The sequence below is a fragment of the Spea bombifrons genome, chromosome 13, assembly GCF_027358695.1.
Source record: "Spea bombifrons isolate aSpeBom1 chromosome 13, aSpeBom1.2.pri, whole genome shotgun sequence".
In the NCBI taxonomy this organism is placed as follows: domain Eukaryota; kingdom Metazoa; phylum Chordata; class Amphibia; order Anura; family Pelobatidae; genus Spea; species Spea bombifrons.
In genome coordinates, this window is record NC_071099.1 from 1,378,153 (window position 1) to 1,403,016 (window position 24,864).

Here is a 24,864-nt window from a genome sequence, read left to right on the forward strand (position 1 = left end):
ACAGCTTCTAGCAGCTTCGGCAAACAGAAAAACGTCTTGACATCAAAGCAAGTTTTACAAGCAGTCGGCGGCTAAACGTTAGCTTCTCCCATTTTCATGCTCAGTGTCCGTTCGGCCTACATTCGCCCATAAAGTCTCTAAATGTTTTTTTATTGTGAGGATGTGTTAGTGGAGGCATCATCCATTGTCCACGTTCAAGAAGGGCTTCTAAAGTGGCCATTTAAAGCTGGCTGTCTATGAATTTCCCAAGCCTGAAGACAATGTCGGAAGCCATATTTAAAATGTATACCTTAATTAATCTAAAGCAGATCCTACGTCGTATGGTTCAGTAGACTAAATGAACCTATGCAATGGTGTTTTCAATATATGTATATGCCTTGGAGCAGCCACATAAGCTTCACCATAATAAGCTTCTCCTCTGGTTGGACCAATAAATTAATAGACATAGAGTTTGATGGCAAATAAGAACCATTCGGCCCATCTAGTCTGCCCAAAAATGATTTAAGCTATCCCTATACCAGCGTAATACATATACTGTAGTTCCAAGCTTTAGTTTTTGAGCTGTCAGTGGCCATAAGCAACAGTAGGTCTTCAATGCAGCGGGGCCCTGTCATATGGGCGAAAACGGTGGTCTCATTATACCCTCAGACAAGCTGACAGCTTCTAGATTTCACTAGCCATGGGTATAGTTTTTCGCAGGGGATGCTAATCTGTATCTTGCCCCTAGGTGCTCAATCATTTGCATCATAAATATAAAGAATATACAAATATAGTTAAATAAAGTTTGCAGGGGGGATTCATCAGTTTCTGCTATCTTCTAGCCTATAAGATTGTTTGAGCAAGATCGACCTTACCTTCTTACTTCCGAATAGGATAGCGCTATATAAACCAATAAATAATAATTTACAGGGAAATAAATGCTCTCTTTATTACCAGGAACAATAAGGCAGCAAAGATATAAATGCATTTCATGTCGTTCATAAGCATCTCCAGCTGAAGGGGAAATCTGGTCACCCCAACCTACCACATTGTAAATAAAAATGCCCATTTAAATATGAACTTGTATGTAGTTTCTCTCGGCAGAGATCAAGTTAATCGGAGTGTGACCAGCGAAGCGTTAGGTCATTAGCAGCGTGAAGAGAAACTCACATAATCTCGGTAATATTTACACACATTGGGCAGATCTGCAATTCTAACCATGTAAATGGCCGTCCAAACACCTTTCTGAGACAATCCAATCAACATGTCGGATCAGAGCTTTACACCCCAGAAGCTGCAAAAGAGATGCGCTAAAGGCCTGTCAGAAAGCCTTTGTGCGGCGCTAATCGTGTGATGTTCACCTGCGGTGTGTGATGAAGTAATACCTTCACAGCCAGACGCTTCTTTTGTTGTGAGCTACTGTCTGTGATAATGTGCCCCCCCCCACAATGCGCTCCCTGTACAAACCTCCTGCACCACAGGGGTCTTCCATCAATGACCCCTGGGGTTCATTGCCACTCATTATTACCCTCTTAGTAACAGTCTAGCTATAGTGATAATCTGTTATAGCGTTTAGTGCCACCCTATAGACATTTTATCAAAGTTACAGAGGAACATGGAATCTGACGGCACATAAGAACCCTTCGGCCCCATCTAGCCTGCCCGTTTCTCCTGCTGTAAAGACTCAAACCTTAATCAGTCCTTGGCCTCGTCTTAAAATCAAGATACCTTTACGTCTATCCCATGTTTTCACCTCTATTACTCCAGAGGGGAGTCTGTTCCATTTATCTACCACCCTCTATGTAAATATTTTATGGGTTTCTAAGGGTTAAGGTCAGCCCCAAAATCTAAATGCCAAATTTCAAATGTTAAAATATTGTCTTGAATCTCACCCATTTAAGGTGCTTTTATAAGAGTAAACCCCGCATTTCTGCTATTTCATTCATTTAACTGTGGGTGATGGTATTTCCTGACAAGGAAGTGAAGGATGCCATAGTTTCCTTTCTGTAAATATTTAAACAGACACTGTTTGTTTTTGACCATCTCATCTTTTGTTTGTATAGGTCCACGCGAAACCAGGACTGCTTTGGAAAAACATCTAAGGGCCCAGAAACACCTAGTAAACCCCCCAGGAGCATCACTATGGTGCACCTCTACCTTTAGCTTGTCACCTCTCTGTCCATCCATGGTAAGAAAAGGACATCTAGAACCCATGAAGGTTGTGAACACGCTAGCCATCAAAAAAAGGAACCCTACCAAATTGTAAGGGCGCCACAGGTTAAACCATTCCAACGGAGCCATTTATACCCTGGGGCCTTTCGTGAAAGTCAGTTGCAATCTGCCTCGTATTGTTTGGTCAGTGTGGAGATCTTTGTAAACTGCATATTCAGCTTGTCTCACAAGCTCCCTGTGGTTCGTGGCCACTTTACTTGCCCCTTGATGTCATTTACCTCACACATTCCTGTAGACAAAGCCGCTTCCTTCTGACCTGACAGCTCTTTCTTAGAGTCTATAATTATAGAAACATATTGACTGACAGATAACAGATAGGTGCCTCTAATCCTACTGTACTCCACTCCATGTCATAAACATTTTACTATATGACATATAGCATGAGCAGTCCTAGAAGACACTGCTGTATATTACAGCGGATCTGCCATCAGAAGCCATCATGCCAAACGTTCATCGTTTTAGTGAAGAGTAGTTAATCCCAACCTTCTTCCCGAGGAACGAATTGCACTATAAGCTTGTATCAAATATATTTCCCTAGTGAAACATGCTATAGATGATATAGCACAAACTGATAAAATGATGAAAGATAGCCAAATAGAAAAATAAAACCTGGTGGATCTCCTGTGGATTTATTTAGAGTTGATCCACATGTCATAGTTAAACCTGCCTTTGTTGAACCAGAACAAATTATTTTTATATCAATTCAGGATCCCCCTTTTTCAAAAATGTTCTGCACTGTGTAATAAAGGCACGTGGGGATTATGTGTAACACATCGATCTATGTATGACTCTAATTAGTGCCTGGACGTCACGGTTTTCCCGTAAGCAGCGTATTTATTTTGTCAGTAGGGTACCGGGCATACAGTGCTAATTTTTTTACTTAAAGCAGGGGGGCAGGAAATGTGCATAAAGTTTGGCTCGGGGGTTCCTTAGTTTCTGTTTTCCCGGCGCTAGCTATAGCTGCGTGTCGCCTTTTCTAGGTGGACACTAAGGAGCGGAACCTGAGCTGATGTCAGATGAGCCAGCGCTGCAAATAAAGACCCATTTTCCAGCAATATGCGGCCTGCGGAAGGATGTCTGATGTCATTTACAAAAATTACACAATTACGTGTGATGCAAAAGGCTCACATGAACTATTTTGCCAAACAGCAGAGGATCATGGGTACTGACACAGAAATAAATGATAGCGTTACAAATTTTTCCGACCAAATATTACATATATTCCTAACAACCATATGACAATAAGGATATAAACATATGATGGGAGCCCCCTTTTGTACTGGTTTAAATGGGCAGGTGTGTGTCTGCTTCTTACTGTCTTTCCAATGTTGCTTGATGTCACCCTGAATATCTCCTTGTGTTTCTCTGTATAAATACCACTTTCACGTTCTTGAGGCTGGGAATCCCAGTATGGACTTGAGCTCAATGAGTGACCCAGGATATAAAGATGATGGTAGAGCTCACCCTTTAAAGAACATTGGTGGACCAGTAAGGAGCAGCCATATAAGCTTTCTAGTCCCTTGCGAGTCTACATCTTATCCAACAAATGTCTTCCACTGAAAGTTATTAAAAATATTTTTATATAGTTTTTAATGTTTTATACAGGAGAACAAAAAAACGTGACTTGTTATTCTCTGTTATTTTAATAGTGACTTCATCTCAGACTTCTACAGACCCAACGATCAACTGTCCTTAAAACATTTTTGTTAAACAATAGTTTCCTACCTAGTATAATAACTGTATGCAGTAAAAAGGGCTTTTGAAGTTCCCCTCCGGGGGAACAGACACCACCGGTTGAGCGACTTGTAATGGTTGTCGGGTAAATTGATGGGGTCATCTACCTGCGGAGAGGAAGGGAATGGCAGTTAAACGGTGGCTTTAATAACCTGGGCATAAACCTGCTGAATCAACCTAATCTAATCGTGAAAACTATTGATATAAAATACACAACAGCTACCGTTTACGTGAAATAGCTATTTGAATGCAATTTTATTCTTATGGAGATTAATGTTCCCAAACGAATCCAGAAGAACCCGTATTATGCCACGTTTTAAGTAGGTCCACCTGTATTTAGTCACTTTTGTTCCACTGAGGACATCCTATGTGGCCTTGAAGTGTGTCTGCACGGGATAATGAGGATTTAATGTGAAGGTGCCAAGAGAAAATTGACCCAGTGGCCTTTTACGAGGGAATAACTAGGATTTCAGTAGGTGCAGAAAGTTACCGTTCAAACACTGGGAAGGTGAAAGAGCCCACGCTGGGAGGTTACACTAACCCACATTAACAGGTAATGGATTTCTAACTGGAGTTTCATGTCACAGCAAGGTGTGAATCCCAAACCGGCAGAGAAAGCCTTGCCTGACACCTAATAGCTCAGCCCGGGGGCAAACAGACCCAAGGGCCAATATCCACCGCGTTACACACACGGGCGATGCACGTAACTCACACAGGATATTGCGAGGTTTATGCACGGCTATGAAATGTGACAACGAGAGAGAGATTTAACTCCAACACGGCCGCTCCTCCAAATCATACCGTATACGAACCATGACAAGATAGACTGCCGGGTACCATGGATGCAGAACAGCGCAGGGCACATCCGATATACTTTTATAAAGTCTGCGGGACCTCTGTGGTGTTCTGGTAGCAAACCTTCTCTAGTACCACCTCGCCTGCGCAGGGTTAGCTGATTAAAAGAAGTAAAAGCCTGATGAAGCATTCCCAGAGCTGGGCTGACTTGGTTGAGTCTGACACAATTAGCCTAGTCTTCTCGGCAGCTCCTCTGGCAGATTATCCCCACCGTCCTATTTTTTTAATTCCTGCTATAAATATTTGTAAGATCACAGTAATAATCGAGCGGTCTAATGTAGTAAGCTCGGGCTTCAGAGGTAAATATTTAGACGTCCCAGCATATGTCAACCCCTGAGCAAGGAGCCCCCACATGCATTAAACAATGAGTTCCTGGACAGCCTGGGATACTTCTATCACATCATTCATTTGTTGCAGGTACAGATTCTGATAAAGCTACAGGCAAAATATCATCAATGTCGCTTGTGTTCTGTTTTACTTATTAGACTTATGATGAGAAGCTGCTAGAGAATTGTCTGCTTGGGGGCTTCAGTGAACCGCAGTGCAGGTCATGGCATGGATTGCTATGTCAGTCTCAGTACACTGGCTGGAGAAAAATAGACGGCTCATTCATTCGCACTCGGGGTGACAACCGCTCCAAAAATACAAGCATTTATTCTGCTATATATGGTACAAAGTGACACACATACGCCACTAGTGTTTACACAAACATGAAATGTATCTGATAACGCTGGTAACACCATGACACAGGCCTTTTCTTCAACAAAGACCGTGTAATAACCCTCGTACTTCTTGCTTTACGGCACACGACTTATCACACACTTTATCAGAGCACCCGAGTCCTCTTTAAGGTCCACGCATTTCCATACATTGCCCCAGCAACGGTTATGTTACAGATGCTCAATAAGCATTTCAGGCTAGAGGCTGCAGTAAATCGAAGCCTCGCCGCTGTTCTCTCATAACAATGAAGCCCCTGAAAATCCCCTATTAATGTATGTAATACAATCTATGTGACAACACACACCACGACCAATACACGCAAAAATTACACACGCGAACACGGAGTGCCACCAATTGATTTTATTTGTAAAGGCTAAGATTAAGCATCTATTAAGTGGCTTGGTGTTCCTGCCTGATGGTATGAAGACAAACAAGACGCCACATTCTATTATTGGGGAGGAATTTTCTGTGTATTCATTCTCTTTACATTAAAGCATACTGACACTGCCAACACTATACATTCACAGCCTTATGTTCAGAGGGACGGCTGAAAAGGGGGCAAGGAAGCAGCTCTGCTCCCAACGTTACGTCCTTTACATTAATGGCAGTTACACCTCGCCGCCATCATTCCTGAGCGCATTTCATGAACTTTCTATGCAGTCCCGTTTGGTAAGCATGAATTAGGCAGGACTGGATAACATGCAGTGAGCATACTGTTAGCAATACGTTTGGGACCCTACATTACCAACCATTAGCTTGTGCTCCCCAGCCCTCTGTTACCCATAAAGCTCCATTATCATTATTGTCGGCATTACTGTATTTTCAAGGTGCACATTTTACAGTTTATTGCAAATATTGGCCCAAAAATGGTTTACAAACCATGACTGTTACTATAACTCCCTGTATATGGGTTTTATCTACACTACTAATACGTAATAACAAAATAAGTTTCTGTATCTTACGTACAGCTACGTCACATGGTACAGTCACATGACACCTAAAGGGTGATATGGGCTAAGAGTTGATAAAAAAAAATACACTTTTGTGCCTCATTACAATAAAATGTACTATTTCATTTAGATTTTTTTAACTGACGATAATTTGTAAATTACTGTATTTTCAGCAACATGGGACTCACTTTTTGGGGAGGAACTGTACTTAAAAGCATTTCTAATACCTTTTGTCAGGGCAATAATTTTAACATAACGAAGGTAACAGCACCTCCTGGTGGCCACGTAAGTGAAACACAAAGTAACACTAAAAACAGCAAATGCACGGAAGGAAACATCAGTATCCCCCTATATGTTTGTACAAGAACCCCCTCCCTCAGCTGTAGCATTGGGTTCCCTACCCTATACACATGCGCAGCTCATTTATTTCGATAAAGGTGCTTTCTGGCCGGTCACTGGGTGCTTCAAGTTATCAAAATTAGCTAAAAACACGGAAAGCGGAGGAGGCAATGCGCTGCAGATTCTTCATCACTGGGCTTCCAATATATATATAAATTAAATGTATTTATCTATGATTTTCCTCTATTTTTGGGGGTGGGTGCTTTATACTGTGATCACCAAGCAGGGTTCCATTGCTGATCGTAATTTGTGTGATCAGCCTGCAGGGGGAGCCATCAGAGACAGGAATTACTCAGTTATACATCCCGCATACTGCAGGGCAGCCCTTTGCAGGTGCTGGTCAGGAAGATGTCAAATGCCTGGGTCTAGGCCTGGGCCATTATGTGAACTTAGACCCTAGGCAGCTGCCAACTGTGCCTAACCGGTAATCAGGCACTGACTGAACTGTACAACACGTGCTATGTATCACGCGTATAATACAATGGTGGAGAGAACATCAGATAAAGGGGCACATTGTAAGTTTTAGTAAATGCGCAGCTTTTGCATTGGTCTTTTAGTTCACCGATCCCCATCTTCATTCAGGGTGTTTCGCTTAAGATCCACAGAGATGACCTCGTTACTAAGACCAAGTATTCACGTTCTCCTAACGCATTTCACATAATGCTTGGGTTAAGGGCACAGAAAAATGCTTGCCCGGCTGCCAGGACATCCAGCGGGGTATCTTGTTACATAGTGGCACTCTATGTATCTCTTGTCTACCCAGTTCGCTGGCACTCTCAGCAGAAACCTCAACAATAACAACTCAGGTGGCACATTCTGTGGCTGGAATATACGTCCAATTGTCTGGACTGTCATGGCTATTTCAGGACAGCTAGTAACTATGCAAACTGCATCCATGTAGTGGTGAAGAAGCTCTTCAGTTTGCAGGGCCCAGTCAGGCTAAGGGAACTCAGGGGGTGACACAAACATTTGACTCCGTGAACACCAATCCTTTTTTTTGGTTTTAACAACTTTTAGAAACGCACTATTACGAGTATTTACTTATATTGCAATACCGCCTACCCGACGTACCTAACGTTCACAGCGACACACCGTGTTTTATCACGCACCACCCCTTGGGAGGATTGTCTGGTGACCGTCACAGCCCACAGCGTTCTGTTTACCACCTCCAACATGGCGGCCAATGCAGACGCTAGGAAAGAACGCTCACAGGAAGCAGGGGGCGGGTCTCTGGGCGGAAGTGGGGCATATTGACATCTGATTTTTGGATTTGCCAGGAAGGGCGAGGAATAGATAGCCTCATTTCTTTCAAAAACAATTTTTAAGAACAATTCCGAGGATGATCCCAAATGAAGAGAGCGGGAGCAGAAAAAGGGCCATAGAGGAAAAGCTCAAACAGGTTATGTTATTTTAAATGTTGCTATTTACATACAAACACCCACAAGGATCACTGTGCATTTTTATTGTACCTTTATTTATTTTTTTTGCAGATTTTATGATTCACATATCTACAAAAACTATAGCCATACTATATTCATACACATACTTAATACCTTAATCAGAATGTACCAACCCATACGTCATCAATGACAATCCATTGGTCCTGGTGATGGGGATCACTATTTCCAAAGGTGTCAAAACAGGCAGTCCTGCGGGATCACTCTCTTTGGCTGCCTCCTGTAGTGCCCTTGGGGGGTCTTTTCTATTCATCTCACATTGGTGGGGTTGCAGATCGCTCCCAAGTTCTAAGAATTTATTGATAATGCCCCACTATGCTTTTATTTTTATATAAAGACAGAAAGATCAACCATACGAATAAGAAAAGTTAGTGTGAAAAATTTCACAATTACATCATTCTTATTTAAAAGAATAGTGTTAATAATAATAATAATAAGTGTTACCAGCTAAAAACAGTAGAAGATGAGGATCAGTAATTTTTGCTTAACAATGACATACCTTTTGGAGAGTTCTTGATTAAATTATTATTTTTATTTATTACGCTGCGTACAATTTAAATGGGACAGTTAACACGTAGATAACACATATACATTAATACATACAGATACATCAGGAGTTGAGAACCCTGCCTGTGAGCTGTCACATAGACTTATGGTGCTTTAATACAAAGTTTCTGTCAGGAATGGTGGGCTAATGAGGGCCCCCGCTCGTGAGCTTACAATCTAAGCGAGTAATATGGGTAATTTAGATAGATAGATATTTGGTGCATATACAGGAAAATTATGCATAATAATACTAAATATGAATTAGTAAACTTTCTTGCAGATCTGGCAAAGTCCAAATTAGGTTGAGTACATTTTTTGATTATCTGCAGGTGGTGGCTTGGGATATTTCAGGAAATCTTAAGATCTGTACATGTTCCAGTATGTAACGTATTGGTTGGGATCTTTAAAAATAGCATCTTGGTATCCCCTGGTACTTGGGAGTGGGGAGCTGTGGTCCGCCTGCCTGGCATTGTACTGGCCCAGGCCTGCTGCTAGGTGGGCAGGTGTGCTTCGTCACTTCCGGCAGGTTGAGGGTGACCTAGGGGAGCTGATGTTGGGGGGCCTCCACTGGACAGAGCCACCTGGCTTGCGGGAGCTGTAGAGGGTGATTTGAGTGTTGGAGGGGCCAGTTCATAGCTGACAACCATTGTTTCTCACTAGTAGAAGTTGCTACCCCGGGACGGCTGCCTCTGTGATTTCCCTTGTTACAGCCGAGATGGTGTTTTGAGTCTTTGGTAGAGGATGTGTTGAACCGATTCTGCAGGCACTATGTAGAGAATCTGGACAGCTCTCACCTGAAGCTGGGTATCTGGGGTGGTGCTGAAGCATTAAAGGACCTGGAGATTAAGGAAGACATGCTTAATGTGCCATTTAAAGTGAAAGCAGGGCATTTTGGAAAGCTAGTTCTTAAAATTCCTTGGAGGGATCTGTATACCCAGCCAGTGAAGTCTGTTCTTAATAACTTTTATTTACTCACCATCTGGGAGCCAAACAGAGACAACTCAACTCAAGTGCATCAAAGAGGCCAAGCAAAAGGACAGCTGATCAGAACAAGAGAAACAGGACTCGTTTTGTAGAACGATTAGTAACTCAGGTGATCTAGAACCTTCAGGTGACTCTTCCCAGCATTCACATTTGTCATGAAGATAATATCACAAATCGTGAAAACCCTGTGTTAGTTGGCGTATCACTTCACCGTTCAGACCTCTGATAAAAAATTGGAGTCCATGCTTGCGTTATTGGGTCATACAGGTTTTTACAAGCTTGAACAACTTGATAACTTGCTTGCTTGCTGGAATGTGAAACCAGAAATCTATTATTATAGAAGTTCCAATCCCGCTTTGGATATGCTGAAACATGGGGTTGCTGCTCATGACATCCTTCCATAGGGCTACAGTTTTGTATTCAGGCCAATTTTTAGAGGCACAAAACTATGCGTAAGACAGACTTGGATGCGAAGCAATTTAGAATTTTGCAAATAATTCTCAAAAGGCAAGAAATGCATTTGTAGAAACCACTGCGAACGCTGCTGGAAAAGCTTCTTCACAGGCCTGTATGAACTAGCCTAACACAACTACCTTAAGGGGACCTACCAAGACATTTTGGACAATGCTATGTTTCCGACTTTGTGGGAACAGTTTGGAGAAGGACCTTTTCTATACCAGCCCCGGCGCACAAAGCAAGGTCCATAAATACATGGTTGGATGAGTTTGGGTTGGATGAGTTTGGGGTGGAAGAACTTGACCGGCCACACAGAGCCCTGACCTCACTCCCATCAAACACTTTTGGGATGAACTGAGACGGAGATTACGAGCCGGGCCTTCTCATTCAACATCAGTGCCTGACCTCACAAACTCTCTACTGGATGAATGGGAAAAAATTTCCACAGAAACAACACAAAATCTTGTGGAAGGTATTATAGCTGCAAAGGAGGAACCAGATACTTATTAATGTGTCTGTATTCAGAATGTGATGCCATAAAAGTCCCTGTTGGTGTAATGGTCTGGTGTCCCAATACTTTTGTCCATATAGTGTAGGCTTCTTGGCATCTGCAGCTGTTTGAGAAAACACAATCTACCGAAACACTAGGCTCTCCCCGGTTCTCTTATTTAACTGTAATATTTCCCTTGTCGCAGGAAGAAGAAACTCTGACCTTCATCAAAGAGAGCCTGGATAAGAGTGATCAACTGACAAACAATATGGTAAGTGTCTAAGTAACATGGGTGGTCTCCAGGAGTACTTTAGCTGAATAGAAATCAAATTCAAAACATGTTAAACATAAATTGATAATGTGTACATTGTTACAGCATTCTGCCTATAGCTGCTAAAAATATGTTGCTATTTCATTTTAAAATCCAGCTATATTCACGTAGCTGTGCATATAAGATCAAGGGGGTTGTTTGTTTTGTTGTTGGTAGGCTCACAAAGTGAAATATTGTCCTCTAGTAGAACGTATGGCGAGACCCACCTTTCTTAGCGCATTGTATCTTTGGTTGCAGGTTTCCATACTGTCTTCTTTTGAGAGTAGACTAATGAAGCTGGAGAACTCCATCATCCCGGTGCACAAGCAGACAGAGACGTTGCAGCGTCTGCAGGAGAACGTGGAACGTACCCTTTCTTGTCTGGACCATGTCATCAGCTATTACCACGTGGCCACAGAGACCGAGAGAGTCATCAGAGAAGGGTAATAAGTGAAAATAGAACACTAATGTGTAGAGATTTTGCATTGTCAATGAGAATAGGGCTCTACACAGTTATATCATCTATTTAAATAAGGGCCTGTCTTTTTTTTTTTTAGTTTGTATATTAAGGGGTCAACAAACTAGCCTTTTTTGACACAAGGACACAAGAAACTTACCAGACCACCCTGCTAATAAAGGAGGTTAAATAATCACCAAAATTGCAACATTGATACTACGCGGTGCTAGTAACAGTTCAATTGTTAAAGCACTTTTCCTGAATCCTATGTTTCACATAGTACGCTAAATAAATCTATATCATGTTTAATTAAAATCCACATTTGGGCAAACCCCAATTTCTTGTATTCTATGCAAATCAACCTTTTGCATATCTGCCATTTCTTTTGAAGGTGTATTTACATAAAAATGGCACAAGCGTTAAAGAGGCTTTTTTAAGTTTCTGTGGCAACAACCCATCAGCGTGTACTTTTGCATCACAATTAAGTGTTTGAAAAGATGCAAAAATGTATATTATTCATTATTTCCCGGGAAAGGTTGGACAGTACTAGCAATCATGCTTCTTCAATTTAGGTTTTAAAATTGAGCAATGTATAGCGCCTTTAACTTCCTGTTCTCAGGATCTGCATGCTTATTTCTACCTTGTTGTTAAGTTGCTGGTTGTCGTTGATTGGCTGAAGCAGCAGCAGGGGCGTGTTAATGGACGAGTGATGGTGAGAGAGCAAACAAGGTGTAAGTGTGATGTGGTAGAGGGAAATGTAAAAGAGAGTGAGTATGTTTATATTTGTATAAGTATATGGTGTTAGAGTGTGTTAGTGTGCGGTGTTGGAATGGGTGTGTGAGTGTATGGTGTTAGCAAAGTGTAGCGATTATCATTCATTTGCAGAGAACCCAAAAGTCCATAAGTATGGATTTTCTATGGACATCTTGTAATGATCTATAGGGTGAAATTCAGATTAAGTTTTGGTTGTGAGCAGAGTTACCGGGAATTTGATATTCAATGTGAAAGGCTTTCAATATGTGAAGTTGTTTTTGAAGAATATTTGTTTATGTAAAATAAATTCTTAAGGATATCTGTTTATGTAAATGATATTGGTTACATTACTCTACACATACAATAATCACACTATTATCGCATCATGTTGTGCGTCACGGAGTGTCTCTCTCGGTGCCTGTTAAGAAAAGGTCAAAATGGTTCTTGGCAGGGGCTGCTGCCCCTATAGGCATTCTGCATCCCTTCAACCTCTCATTAGATACGAGCATGGGTTAGCAGGGGCATTTAGACCGAGATACACAGTTTGCATAAATATAACTGTGCGTTATTCCTTCCTTGCCCCACATTGGTAATGAGATACATTACATTGCATACGATGATGAATTTGTCTGAAATGCTAATAAGCTTCACTTTCTTTTCTATTATAAATATTTATGAACGGATAATGAGCTCGCTGAACCTCTACACAATGATACTAAATGGGTGATGATATAATATGGATACACATACCTAGTGTGTGCCCACTAATAAGGAACACATTGAGCGGTACCTACTGACAGCTCTGACATCTCTACTGTATTGCAACCTTTATGTGTGATTATTTTTTGTCTTTATTCCAATAGCAAATACAATGGATTTTATTTTATTTTTTTAAGTATAATTTTTTTTTTATTATTTAAATATGTAACAAAAAATATGTGAAAAAATTCTGAAGAATCAGTTTTTATTTTAATAGGGATTGTACTAGAACCATTTGGTTGCCACCCCCGAGGAGCCGCTGCAATAGAATCTTTGTGACAAACCATAAATAAGGTTGACCTTGGATGAAACAATGTATTATGTAAAGGCATTTTGTTATTACCTTTCTGGGGATACAAATGCACAGTCCAAAAAATACTAAGCATTTCTGATCGCCCCCTCTTTACTTACCCGCTTATATTAACTTTCTCCTGTGCTCCTTTACCATGCCGTTCTCTGAAAAGCCTGTCGATGACCGGTGAAGGGATGAAGCTCTGTCCGATCCTCCCTTAACAGTGAAGATCAAAGTGTTCAGTTTTGTTATTTATGTTATACATTTTCTATCTTGAAGTTCCCCCGTATCCTCACCCCGGCCTTACAAAGTGACTGAAATAATCAACAACGTAGCAGGAGGGATGATGTAATAAACATTTTGTCATGGAATACACATACGGTGAATTATTTGGTTTTCTTCGATTCATTAAATAGTGTTTTCTGTGTCTTGCAGGCCCTCTGGACGGCTGGAAGAATACCTGAATTGCATCGCTAAAATCCAGAAGGCTGTGGAGTATTTCCAAGATAACAATCCTGATAGCCCTGAACTGAACAGAGTGGTATGTGTCGCGGTACATCTTTCAAACCCCCCATTTAATATTTCCATATGCGAGTTAGGCCATTGGCTCTTGTCCACCCAAGTTCCAGTGGTGTCGGAAACTTTGCTCTCCAAGTTTGTTTGGTTAATGTGATTAGATGGGGAGAGAAATATCAACCACGTATACAATTTTATATACTTTGTTTCAAGCCACAACAGAATAATATATTGAACAATATATATATGAAAATATCATGGAAGCAACATATAGCTCCAGAAATGTCTGCTGTATGGTCATTAGTAATTTTTTTTGGAAGGGTGGTCCGGTTTGAGGTCTTTGCATACCTTGTGTTTGCAGAAATCGTTGTTTGAGAGGGGAAAGGAGTTGTTGGATGCGGAGTTCCGCAGCCTCCTGCAGAGACACAGTAAAGCCGTGCCGCCGATCCTTATCTTGGATTTGATTAGTGCCGAAGAGGAGATGGAGGGTCAGGAGGAACCGGTTCTGGAGCATTTGCCGGAGGGCAGTCTGCAGGATGTCATTCGTATCTCCCAGTGGCTAGTGGAATACGGGAGGAACCAAGGTACTGTGTTCCCAGCAGCCATTATTTTCATGTCTCCCAGCACTTCCATCTTTCACCTATCCTCCCCTACCTCCTTTTAGTCTCTCTTTGGAGTCCATGACCTTCTCCACCACCAGACCTCTATTTCTATCCACTTCAATAGCTTTACTTGTCCAATCCATTTCCAGATCATGAATCTTCTAACGGTGATGGTTTACGCATCTGTTATCTCCAGTCTTTTTCCCCTGTCCCTTCTTTTACCCACCTGTGTCGATCCTTTTTTTGTTTTACCCCCTCTAGATTTCATGAATGTGTACTACCAGATCCGCTCCAGCCAGCTGGATCGCTCAATCAAAGGTCTGAAGGAACACTTCCGAAAAAACAGTTCCACAAGTGTCCCTTACTCCCCTGCTGTGCAGAACAAGCGGAAAGACACGCCGACCAAGAAACCAGCCAAGAGACCAGGTCAGATCATATTAGACAATGCTGGGGAGGGGGGGCCTACATCAGCCGATCACAACACTTCATATACTGCAGTCGCTTATGTTCTAATAGCCCCCAAGACATTGGCTTCAGGCCGCCCCTATCTTAAAACCTGAAAACAGTGAGCTGATCCAGGTCCCTTGAGATAAGTGGCACTTCATTAGTTCAGGAACATCCTTTGACTCAGATTCTCAAAACAGAGAATAGTGATTAAGGTGACGAAAACATGTCTTATGTCAAATATATCAACTAGCTGTCCCTTCAATGACAATTACAGTGTCAGTAAAACACAACAACTTGGAATCTTCCCTAATGTTTTTGTACTTTTAACCTAGAAAGTCATATATCTAATTCCTAAAACATTGCGATGCTCAGTTCTAATACCTAGCTGACGCCCTTCCCATGGAGGCTTAAGGTAGAATTGGAGAAGAACGAATTCTTCTTCTTCTTCTTCTTTGTGAGAGATTGACAGAATTGTTTCCTCTTTTCCCATGGTTTATTTACAGTCTTCATACCAGGTAATGAATTGATTCCTTGCTGTGTGCAAAGCCAGCGTTAACTTAGAGCGAGCGTCCCACAATGTTTGTGCTGCCTCATTTAACACAGCAGAGCCTAGCATAAGCCAAGCTTCTTTGCTTTAATAATGTCCGTGCATTCTCTTACTCCATACCCTTTTTAAAATTCTCTGATACCACCAGGGTTATTTTATCTTCCACCTTCTTGTCTCTCCTGTGCGCCCTGCTCTCTCTTTTTAATACGTGTTCACATGATAATCCTTGTTTTGCCATCTGCAGCCGACTCAGAGATCATGCCTCTCCGTGTGTCCAAGGCTAGTGGATGGGAAGAAGCTTTTCTGATGTTCTGCCTTTAAATCTGCCGGCCAGGGCGTCTTCTGCCATTCTAAATGTCTACGTGGCATTCTTATCCATTCCCAGCATGCTGGTAACCCGCATAAAGATGTCCATTTAAGCTCCCCGTGCCGCAGCCATGTCTTGTAACCCAATGAATATTGTCCGTGAAGCTACTTTTTGTGGCTTTTTGTGATTTAGAGCTAATGCGAACGAGCTGTGGGTTCTCATAGGTCTAAAAGCTCATGAAATAATTCAAAGTTCCTTTCTGCGGATCCCAGCATGCTTGGGTCATTGCGGTGGTTGGGTCAACCCAGAGTTTTGCCCCCTTTTTTTCTGTTATAATGCTGGCGGTGCTTTTTCGGTGTCCGTGGGTCTTCCTGCACACTCTTCAAGTTCTTGTTTCCCCTCCTCTTCTCTTCTCTGCTTTTCCTCTTGGTGACAGGCACTATCCGCAAGGCTCAAAACCTCCTCAAACAATACTCTCAGCACGGGCTTGATGGGAAAAAGGGAGGCTCCGGTCTCGGAGTCCTGGAAGGTAATTGCCTATCTTTCACTCGGGTGATTTGGTGTTCAAAATAATCGTTGGCTTCTAAACCTCAGCCCGAGCACCTCGGATGGTGGTCTGGAATGGTTTAACACTGAATCATGCGGTGTAACGGTCAATGGCAGGCTACATCCTTCTATGAAATTAGAACACATCTGATTGCATACGCTTTAGCTCAGAAAACACTGAGAGAAGGGAAAGTGATGCAGGAATCCCAGGGCTGGTGGCCCAATGTGTAGAGAAGAACAATGGCTGGAGAGAGAGAGATATTCAGGTTACTGGATGATGATAAAGATTAGTGGAAATTTATCTACTAATGATAAAACTGAAAGAAAAACCTTAGTCTGAAACATTCTTTAAACGATTGGAAATGAAGGATGTGGCCTGTTGAATAGGGGAATCACATTGACTATAACTTGTTGACGGGGCATCTCCTGCCTGCGCTCTTAGCTGTGGCCCATTCCCACCCCTTTTGGACACTGGACGGACACTCTGAGTGATATTGGCCGCTTTGTGATGTGCCAGATAACACTCTCCGTGCCTCCTCTTCCGTAACGAGCAGGTTATGAACAAGAATCACGTGGCCGATACCACGGAGAGACCGTGGGAGAAAAACATGGGTCATCCATCGGTAAGTACTTGTTCTCTTGGGACGTAAGGTCTTCAGACAGTCATACAAAGTCTTTATCTAATGTATATTCTTTGTTGTCTTGCCGAGGGTTACAGAATATTAACTTCCCAAAGCTGTTTCATGATGGTCATCTCAACAGCAGCTTTGTTTGAACGCCCTTCTGCAGTGTATTCTTTGACCTTCTGTACTTTTACCTAGGAAAAGAAGACGTATTGGACCTCGAAACGGACACCTACATTTACTGTATCAGCGCCTTTGTGCGCCTTGCACAAAGCGAGTATCAGCTGCTTATGGATATTATTCCCGAGCATCATCAGAAGAAGACCTTTGATTCTCTCATCCAGGTGTGCCACCGTTTTGAAATGTGTTTCCAGGAATCCGTGGTTGATCAAATAAAACTTGTGAGCGAGTGAAGTTCTATACCTTCAATGTTGTGTTTTGTTTTTCTCCTCATCATTTTCAGGAGACCTTGGATAATCTCATTCTGGAGGGAGAGAACATTGTGATGGCAGCCAAGAAAGCCAACGCTAGGCACGATTTTACTTCTGTCCTTAGCATCTTCCCGATATTAAGACATCTCAAGCTCACCAAGCCTGAGTTTGACAAGGTGCTACAGGTAAGTGCTTTCGTGGGAAGGCGTTATTTCCATTTAGACACATGCTTGCTTACTTTCTCTTCTTACTTCCCAGGGTACAGCTGCAAGCACCAAAAACAAGCTGCCAAACCTCATCACTTCTATAGAGACAACGGGAGCCAAAGCACTGGAAGATTTTGCCGACAGTATTAAGGTAATGCCGCCATCTGTCCTGCTCTAACACCGCTGGAGTACATTGGACAATACGTTAACATCATTCATTCGCAATAATTTTTTTTTATTTGATCAACTGTTATACTATTTTACAGAATGACCCTGATAAGGAAAACAACATGTCCAAAGATGGAACGGTACACGAGCTCACCAGCAATGTGAGTACCACATACAGAGACACGTGTGTCCCCCTGTGCACATAGCATTCATTTGATGTAAACGTGTGAGGATCACGCTTGGTGGTACGCTGATGGCTGAGTCTGTAAGTGAATACATCCCTGCGTGTTATCTTCTTGCACAGGCCATATTGTTCCTGCAGCAGCTGCTTGAATTTCAAGAGACGGCGGGCGCCATGCTTGCTTCACAAGGTAATCTTTTCCCTCCTTCCCTACACTCACTACCCCCCATCTATTGAGGGCTCTCATTCATCGTGGAAAATGTACATTTTTGCACCTGTCTTTTTCTTTCTCATTTCAGACTTACTTACATCTTCATCTGTTACCCACTCCCTTCTTCCCACTGTTATTTTTTTAACCTCATCACTCATTTCTTGCAGATGATTTTACTTTTTGTTATTTTTATGTTATATTGTGTTGGGTACTAATAATTTGGAGATCAGATTTATTAATGTTATGAATAAGCACCCCCATGTCCCTTTTGCCTCTCAGTTTAGTCACTTTACTGCCCTTTTCCGGTTTCTGCTTTAGTTTACACTTTGCCTTGGTGTTTTACCCAGCCTCTTTCAAAATACCCCAGGTATAAACCAAAGACCCATCCTGCCATGCTGATTTTTTTGAATCCGTGCTGCTAGGGCAGATCCAAGAAGAGATTGAAGCGGCAGGCTTTTATTAATGATAATGTGTACAAATTGTGTTTTTCTGATATAATTCAACACAAATGTCACTGAATCCTTTAGGGACACTCAAAACATAAAGCTTTAAGCCCTTACCTCGTTACATTTCATGATTCAATATATTCACCGTATTCAATGGTTCTTCTATGTACGTAAAGTACATTCTTCCGTCTTAAATAGCGGGACGGCCTTGATCTATATCACTCATGCATGTTATGTCTCTTGTTCCCATTTCTATTTTCTCTTCTCTCTGACTTGACAAGAACAAAACTTTTCAGCCGCTTAGAACAAGATCCGATCCTTTCAAATCCTTGCAATTTCCTGATATGGATTATTCTAATTAATTAGGTTTCTGTAGAGCTGCTGACAATGTCCTCCTCAATGTTCTATTCAGGGTCCAGGTTTAATAATATGACCGATAATTAGCGAGCCCTGTGTTTACCATTTTCTGCATGCCCCTTATAATCCTCCCCTCTTGTTTTACTTTTGCCCCCCCCTCACTATACCCCTTTGCCCTCTGTTCCTTCTGCCCGTGTCCCACCTTCGTCCTCATGTTATCTGATTTCTGCTTAAACCTGTAATTTTCTGCTTTTATAACTTTTTGTCTTCTTTTCGGTGCACTAAACTGATTTCTATCCCCCCCTTCTTGTTCTTCTGGACCCCTACTGCTTCTCTTTCCTCTCTTCTTCCTCTATTCCTAATAGTTCTTGGGGACACTTACAATATTCCTATCGATCTTAGAGGTAAGCAGTGTATCATTCCAAAGGGTCCCGTGCGCACCGATTTCCCATTTAAATGTTTATTTCACTACAAGGTAGCTTGTGATTGTGCCCCCTACCTCTGTAACTGTTATACTATTTATGTTTGTGTGTTGGACGCGTGGACAATTTTACTTTACACATGCGATCATATCAGACAGAAACATGATTCACGCAAAGTGATTACAAATTTAATAGAAATAGGACTTGGTTCTCAATTTGGAGATTTACAAGTGAAGAACACGAAGACATTTAAATAGTTAAATGACCAAAGTTTGGGACAGATGACCTCATGGTCTGGTTGCAGGCTTGGTGGGGGGGGGTTAATTATAGAAGCCACGAAATATATGGAATTTAATATAAAAGCAGGATCCAGAAAAGCCTAGGAAGTGCAAATAAACTAAAGCTTATAGCTGTTTGTTATATTCATGTTCTACCATAGGGGGCAGTGTAATCCCATTTCTGATTTTGTGTTTAAAGTGCTTATATAAGGGTTATTAACGGAGTATCCTATCTGCGTTAACGATGGAAATAAGCAAACAAAGTTGTATATTTTAAGCAACCCTAATTTGTTTATATCTGGAGAGAAAAACAGAGTTATTGATCTGAATCGCACGTGCTTATTTTCGATGGATACTGATGAGAACCTGTTAGGCTGATCTATTTATGTACGCGTGCGGATGTCTTTTTACTTTTTTTTATTATTATTTATATGTCTGTTTTCTGCCCCAATCTTTTTGCTAATCATTAAACGTTATGTTATATATTATGTTTATATATTGAGATGGAAGCTCATGTGAATGAGATTTCCATGATAACATCCTTTTAACGCCGGTGTCTGCTTTCTTTCAGAGACTAGCTCTGCCGCAAGCAGTTACAGCTCAGAGTTCAGTCGCCGTTTGCTGAGCTCTTATATCTGTGAGTATAAATGCCCTGCCCTAACAGGACATTAGAACATTAGTTTTTTATTTTCTAATTTGTTTTTATTTTACTCCATATTATCGTTCTCCACCTTGTTTTCCTTTTATTTCGGTCTTGGTATCCCTTAATAGTGATCACTATCCAAGCTCCATTCTCCTCCCTACATTTGACCATCTCATCTTGCTTGTTCCCCTCTGTTTGTCTTCACCAGGCAAAGTTCTCGGGAACCTGCAACTAAAGCTACTGTCCAAGTCCAAGATGTATGAAGACCTGGCCCTTGGAGCCATTTTCCTTCACAATAACTACAATTATATTTTGAAGTCTCTTGAGAAGTAGGTGGACACATAGATTTCAAATAAATTAAGGAGGGGAACTAGAAATAAAGTTGAAAAATAGGTTGCTCTGTCATGGTTAACAATTGTCCTACTGCCATGGGTATGAGATCCTGGCTAGAATCTTGGAGGTAGACACAGCCCTTGGTGGATGGCTTTAGGTTTCTTCTGTTTTGCAGAATGCGTGTGTTTAAATTTCTTACCTTTTTTGAAAATGAAAGCTTAAAAGGCTTATAATACCGACAGAGTGTGAGGATCCATGTAATAAGTGGGATTAGTTGCCTTATCTTCTTGGTAAATATTCACAATTATGAGCATGGATTCTAGTGGCAGGTCTCTATCTGCTGCATGCTGCTTTCTTTACAAGCTTGGTTTGATCGGCCAGCTAAAATGATCACTTACGAGCTTACTCTTTGTGCCTGTCTTTTTCCTCAGGTCTGAGCTTATGCAGTTGGTTGCTGTGACTCAGAAAAATCCAGACAGCCTGTATCGTGACCACATCGAGCAGCAAATTCAGATCTACCAACGCAGGTAGACGTAGTAAATCCAATTTCAAAATCATCCCGTATTCATATACAAGTGTTTGTGTTGTCCAGATCAGCTACTGATGTCATCATTTGTACAGTAACTTAGCAACAATTCAGTGTTCAGAATTTCTTTTATTGTTTTGTTATGGAAAGGTAAAGGGGACGGAAATATATTTCTCCTTGGGCATACAGTATTGTAATTTTTGTTTTTCTCTTCTTTTGTTTGGTGTTTTTAAAAATGTATGGTTTGATGGGATAAATGAATTGTCTATGATTAAAGCTGTCCCAAATAGGTTATGGGCAAATGATGACCAAATGTCAAAATTCAAAGACAAAAGTGCACCACTCAAATGTGGTGTTTTAGCACCAAACAAGCCGACAAACCTATTCGTGGGTGATATCTCTGTACTCAGGAGATGTCGTTGAATGTATGGATCATGATGATTGGTTTTGTTTGGCAGCAACATACACCAGAAGCTGTAAATTCATACTCAAAACAAAAAAATACTACCACAAACTTTGACAATGGCAGGTAAAATAAAAAAAGAGTTTCAAATACTAGCATTTGAAATACCTTGTGGTGTCTAGTTTTCAAACATATGGTTTGATGGGGATAAATTGAACTGACTGGCTTCAAAGATGTCCCGAATAGGACACAAAAGGAGCGTGACTAGATTTGGAAAAAAAATAGTTTTCAAAGAGCAGTATGGTACTAGTGCTAATACATATATCATGTGTTGTTGTTCATCTGAGGTTGTATTTACCTAATTGTTAGACCAGCTAAGGAACAGATGATTGTTATGTCCTGAAATGTAAAACCACAAAATTCAAGGAAGGTATACTTTCTTTTTCACAAGACTGGATGTAAATTCCATAAATCCTTTTGCTATGCTGTATTTTGTAGACTATCTTCATCTAGTTATTTATAGAATCCTTTTTATGAAAAAAGTATCTCCTGTTTGTCTCTCTATAGCTGGATCAAGGTAACAGATTATGTATCTGACAAGAACATGCCTGTTTTCCAAGGAGCAAAGGTGACAAATATTTCCGTATGCGGCATAGTCTCAAATCTACATTGAGCACTTAAGTGTATTTATAAAATATATCTCTTTGCAGCTGAAGGACAAGGAACGGCAGATGATAAAAGAGCGTTTTAAGGTGAGAGGGAGGGAGGGATAGTTTGTGCTTATCATTTGGTTTGTGATCATTTAATGCAGATGCATCGACTACTGCTCAGTTATGAACTTCTCTATAGAGAAATTAGAAGGTACAAATACCAAAGTATAAAAAAGTATAATGCTCTACAGTGTATGCATGACATTTATTATTGTTTTATATAGAGCCATCATATTCCATAGCGCTGTACAATGGGTAGACAGGACATAACAAGTAGTATATAATGCTATATCAAGTGTAATATGGGATATCTGAGTATATGTGGATTTTCTGTATGAATAATAAGTTGATAAATAAAAACATTTAAAAAAAAAATAGTATATACCATAACAATTTGACTAACAGGAACAGGTGAGGATATCTTTCCAGGGAGTACAATTCCCATAATGCTTAACTAGCTATACACTGTACACAGCTTTTTTTCTGCGGGCTGGGATTCATGGGAGTTGTCGTTTTTCCAACTGATGCAGGAACGGTGGAACTGCATCAAAATAACATGTTTACATAACAAAGGAGGTGAAGAAATGTCTCCTTCCCACTGAGCGTGTAATTGGGAGTCTGTGTTCCTGTGCATCCAATTAAAGATAGTGACACGGTTCCTAACGTGATCACAGTAATAATCCGCTGTCTGGTGTCGTATAAATTAACATTGGGATTTTGTGTTACGTGCTGGTTACACTTTCGTATCTTTCTACTCTAGTAATATGAATGTTTTTAAGCCCTTTTGACTTGTAGAATTTTGTGATAATGAAGGCGTTCTCTCTGTACTCTCTGTTGAATTGATCCGCCTGGTTAGAAGCAAATAAATCTGTTGGATGTAAGTGAAAATGTGTCTTTATGTCATCACCAATGTGATGTCACTGGCATCTGACAGGGCTCTTTATTTTTTTTCTTCCAAAATATTTTATTGAGTTCATACGCAACCAAAATAAAATATTCTTATAAAGGATGCTTTGTTCGTAGTGGTTGCATAAAGCTCAATAACAGTACCAGAATCCAACAACAAATACAAAAAATGGGGGGGGGGGAATGTTGAAAACAATCAACGCAGGTTGCCCACTCCCTCCAGGTTTATGGAGTGGGACTTCAGTTTAGTGGAGCAAAACTAATTTATGAGCTGTGAGAATTTGATTGTCTTACAGTATTTTCTAAGGAGATGTTGGTCAAGCCAACTGAGCTCGGCTGTAGACCCAACAGAAGCCTTTGGGTTAAAATGAGCTCAAGAAACATGCTCTCCTCTCTGCTGGAACAGGGCTCTAGCGACTAGTGTTCAGTCTCTTCTGAATGCTCCACGTTATGATGCCTTCAAAAATAATAATAGATGTAGCATTGCATAAGCTTTCAGGACCTCAGAGGTTTCTTCTTCAAGTAGGATGCGATCCAATTGAAGAAGGGGCCTCTGAGGTCCTGAAGGACTATGGGACTACGTTGTTTTTCTTGGGCTATATGGGAATAAACAAAGAAGAGAAGGATAATTAGTATGTAATGTTAAATATAACCACGTTTGTTTCCCATGTGGCCGCAGGGATTTAATGATGGTCTGGAGGAAATCTGTAAGGTCCAAAAGTCCTGGGCGATACCGGACAAACGACAGCGAGAGAGAATACGTCACGCTCAGAAGAATATTGTACAAGATGCTTACGGAGCATTCTTACACAAGTGAGAATCCCAAGACTGTCTATTTGTCACTGTTTCTTTTCTCCTATCTTTTTCTTCCGTCTCGTAACACATTATGCTGCCCTGATTCCTGCTCTTTCTTCCTGTCTCGTTTTCGGAGCGGAGCCCAGGCCTTTGTCACTGATGACTTATACCCAGTCATCCCTGACCTTTTGTGTTACGGTTTATTACAGTGGATCCGTCCACTGTACAACACTCATCTCACCTTCTTCACCTTCCTGCGTCATGTGGTGCCAGAGGTCTTGGTGTCCCTTCTGGGCTGAGCCAATTTCTCCCAAAAATACCATAGAGAGGTCTACTAGAATAGCATAACGTCTAACGGAGCCTGGATGCTTATCTCTATGGTTTTTCTATCACCGACAGCAAGGGAAGCATGACCTCTGGCTCTACATGCCGCAAGTTAACCTCTGAAGTTATAGTAGAAAATGAACATAAAGTCATAACTATTTATTTATGCAGAAAATGTATATCTCTTACTACCGTAGACTTATATTGTTGTGCCCTTTCCCGTCTTGCAGGTATGGCACTGGTGTTAATTTCACAAAAAATCCAGATAAGTACATAAAATATTCAGTGGAACAGGTCGGTGACATGATCGAGAGGCTGTTTGATACATCTGCTTGAAGACCTGCTTTCCTTGTGACACCTGTATATATTTTATATAAATGATCATGTATATACATTAAGCGCATGACCCATTAAACGTTAGTCTCCTTTACCTCTCCTGGCCCATGTGTTCTGATTCTATAGGCACCTAAGCAGCCAATCACAGGCAGGAAAGCTCTTCTAGTGAAATGAATGTGAGCACTTGGGGGGCGCGTGGGGGAGGGGCGTTGATTCAGCTGCGGGAT

At 41.2% G+C, this 24,864-nt stretch overlaps 1 protein-coding gene across 6 annotated transcripts; it reads left to right on the forward strand.

Moving 5' to 3' along the window:
* The first annotated feature begins 8,098 nt into the window (after window positions 1-8,098).
* Window positions 8,099-24,731, forward strand: EXOC7 (exocyst complex component 7). 6 transcript variants are annotated; one of them, XM_053453329.1, is made up of 21 exons: window positions 8,099-8,268; window positions 11,008-11,073; window positions 11,371-11,555; window positions 13,809-13,914; window positions 14,251-14,473; window positions 14,753-14,917; window positions 16,229-16,321; window positions 16,893-16,961; window positions 17,160-17,305; window positions 17,425-17,577; window positions 17,651-17,749; window positions 17,865-17,927; window positions 18,071-18,137; window positions 19,327-19,365; window positions 20,233-20,298; window positions 20,513-20,633; window positions 21,069-21,164; window positions 22,134-22,194; window positions 22,277-22,318; window positions 23,862-23,995; window positions 24,532-24,731. In XM_053453329.1, exons 1-21 carry the CDS (start codon window positions 8,209-8,211, stop codon window positions 24,635-24,637), a joined length of 2,160 nt encoding a protein of 719 aa, XP_053309304.1. In that variant the 5' UTR covers window positions 8,099-8,208; the 3' UTR covers window positions 24,638-24,731. The 6 variants fall into 6 exon arrangements, with proteins under 6 accessions (XP_053309304.1, XP_053309301.1, XP_053309303.1 ...); XM_053453326.1 differs by lacking the exons at window positions 16,229-16,321; window positions 19,327-19,365 and adding an exon at window positions 15,442-15,453; XM_053453328.1 differs by lacking the exon at window positions 19,327-19,365.
* The last annotated feature ends 133 nt before the right edge of the window (window positions 24,732-24,864 follow it).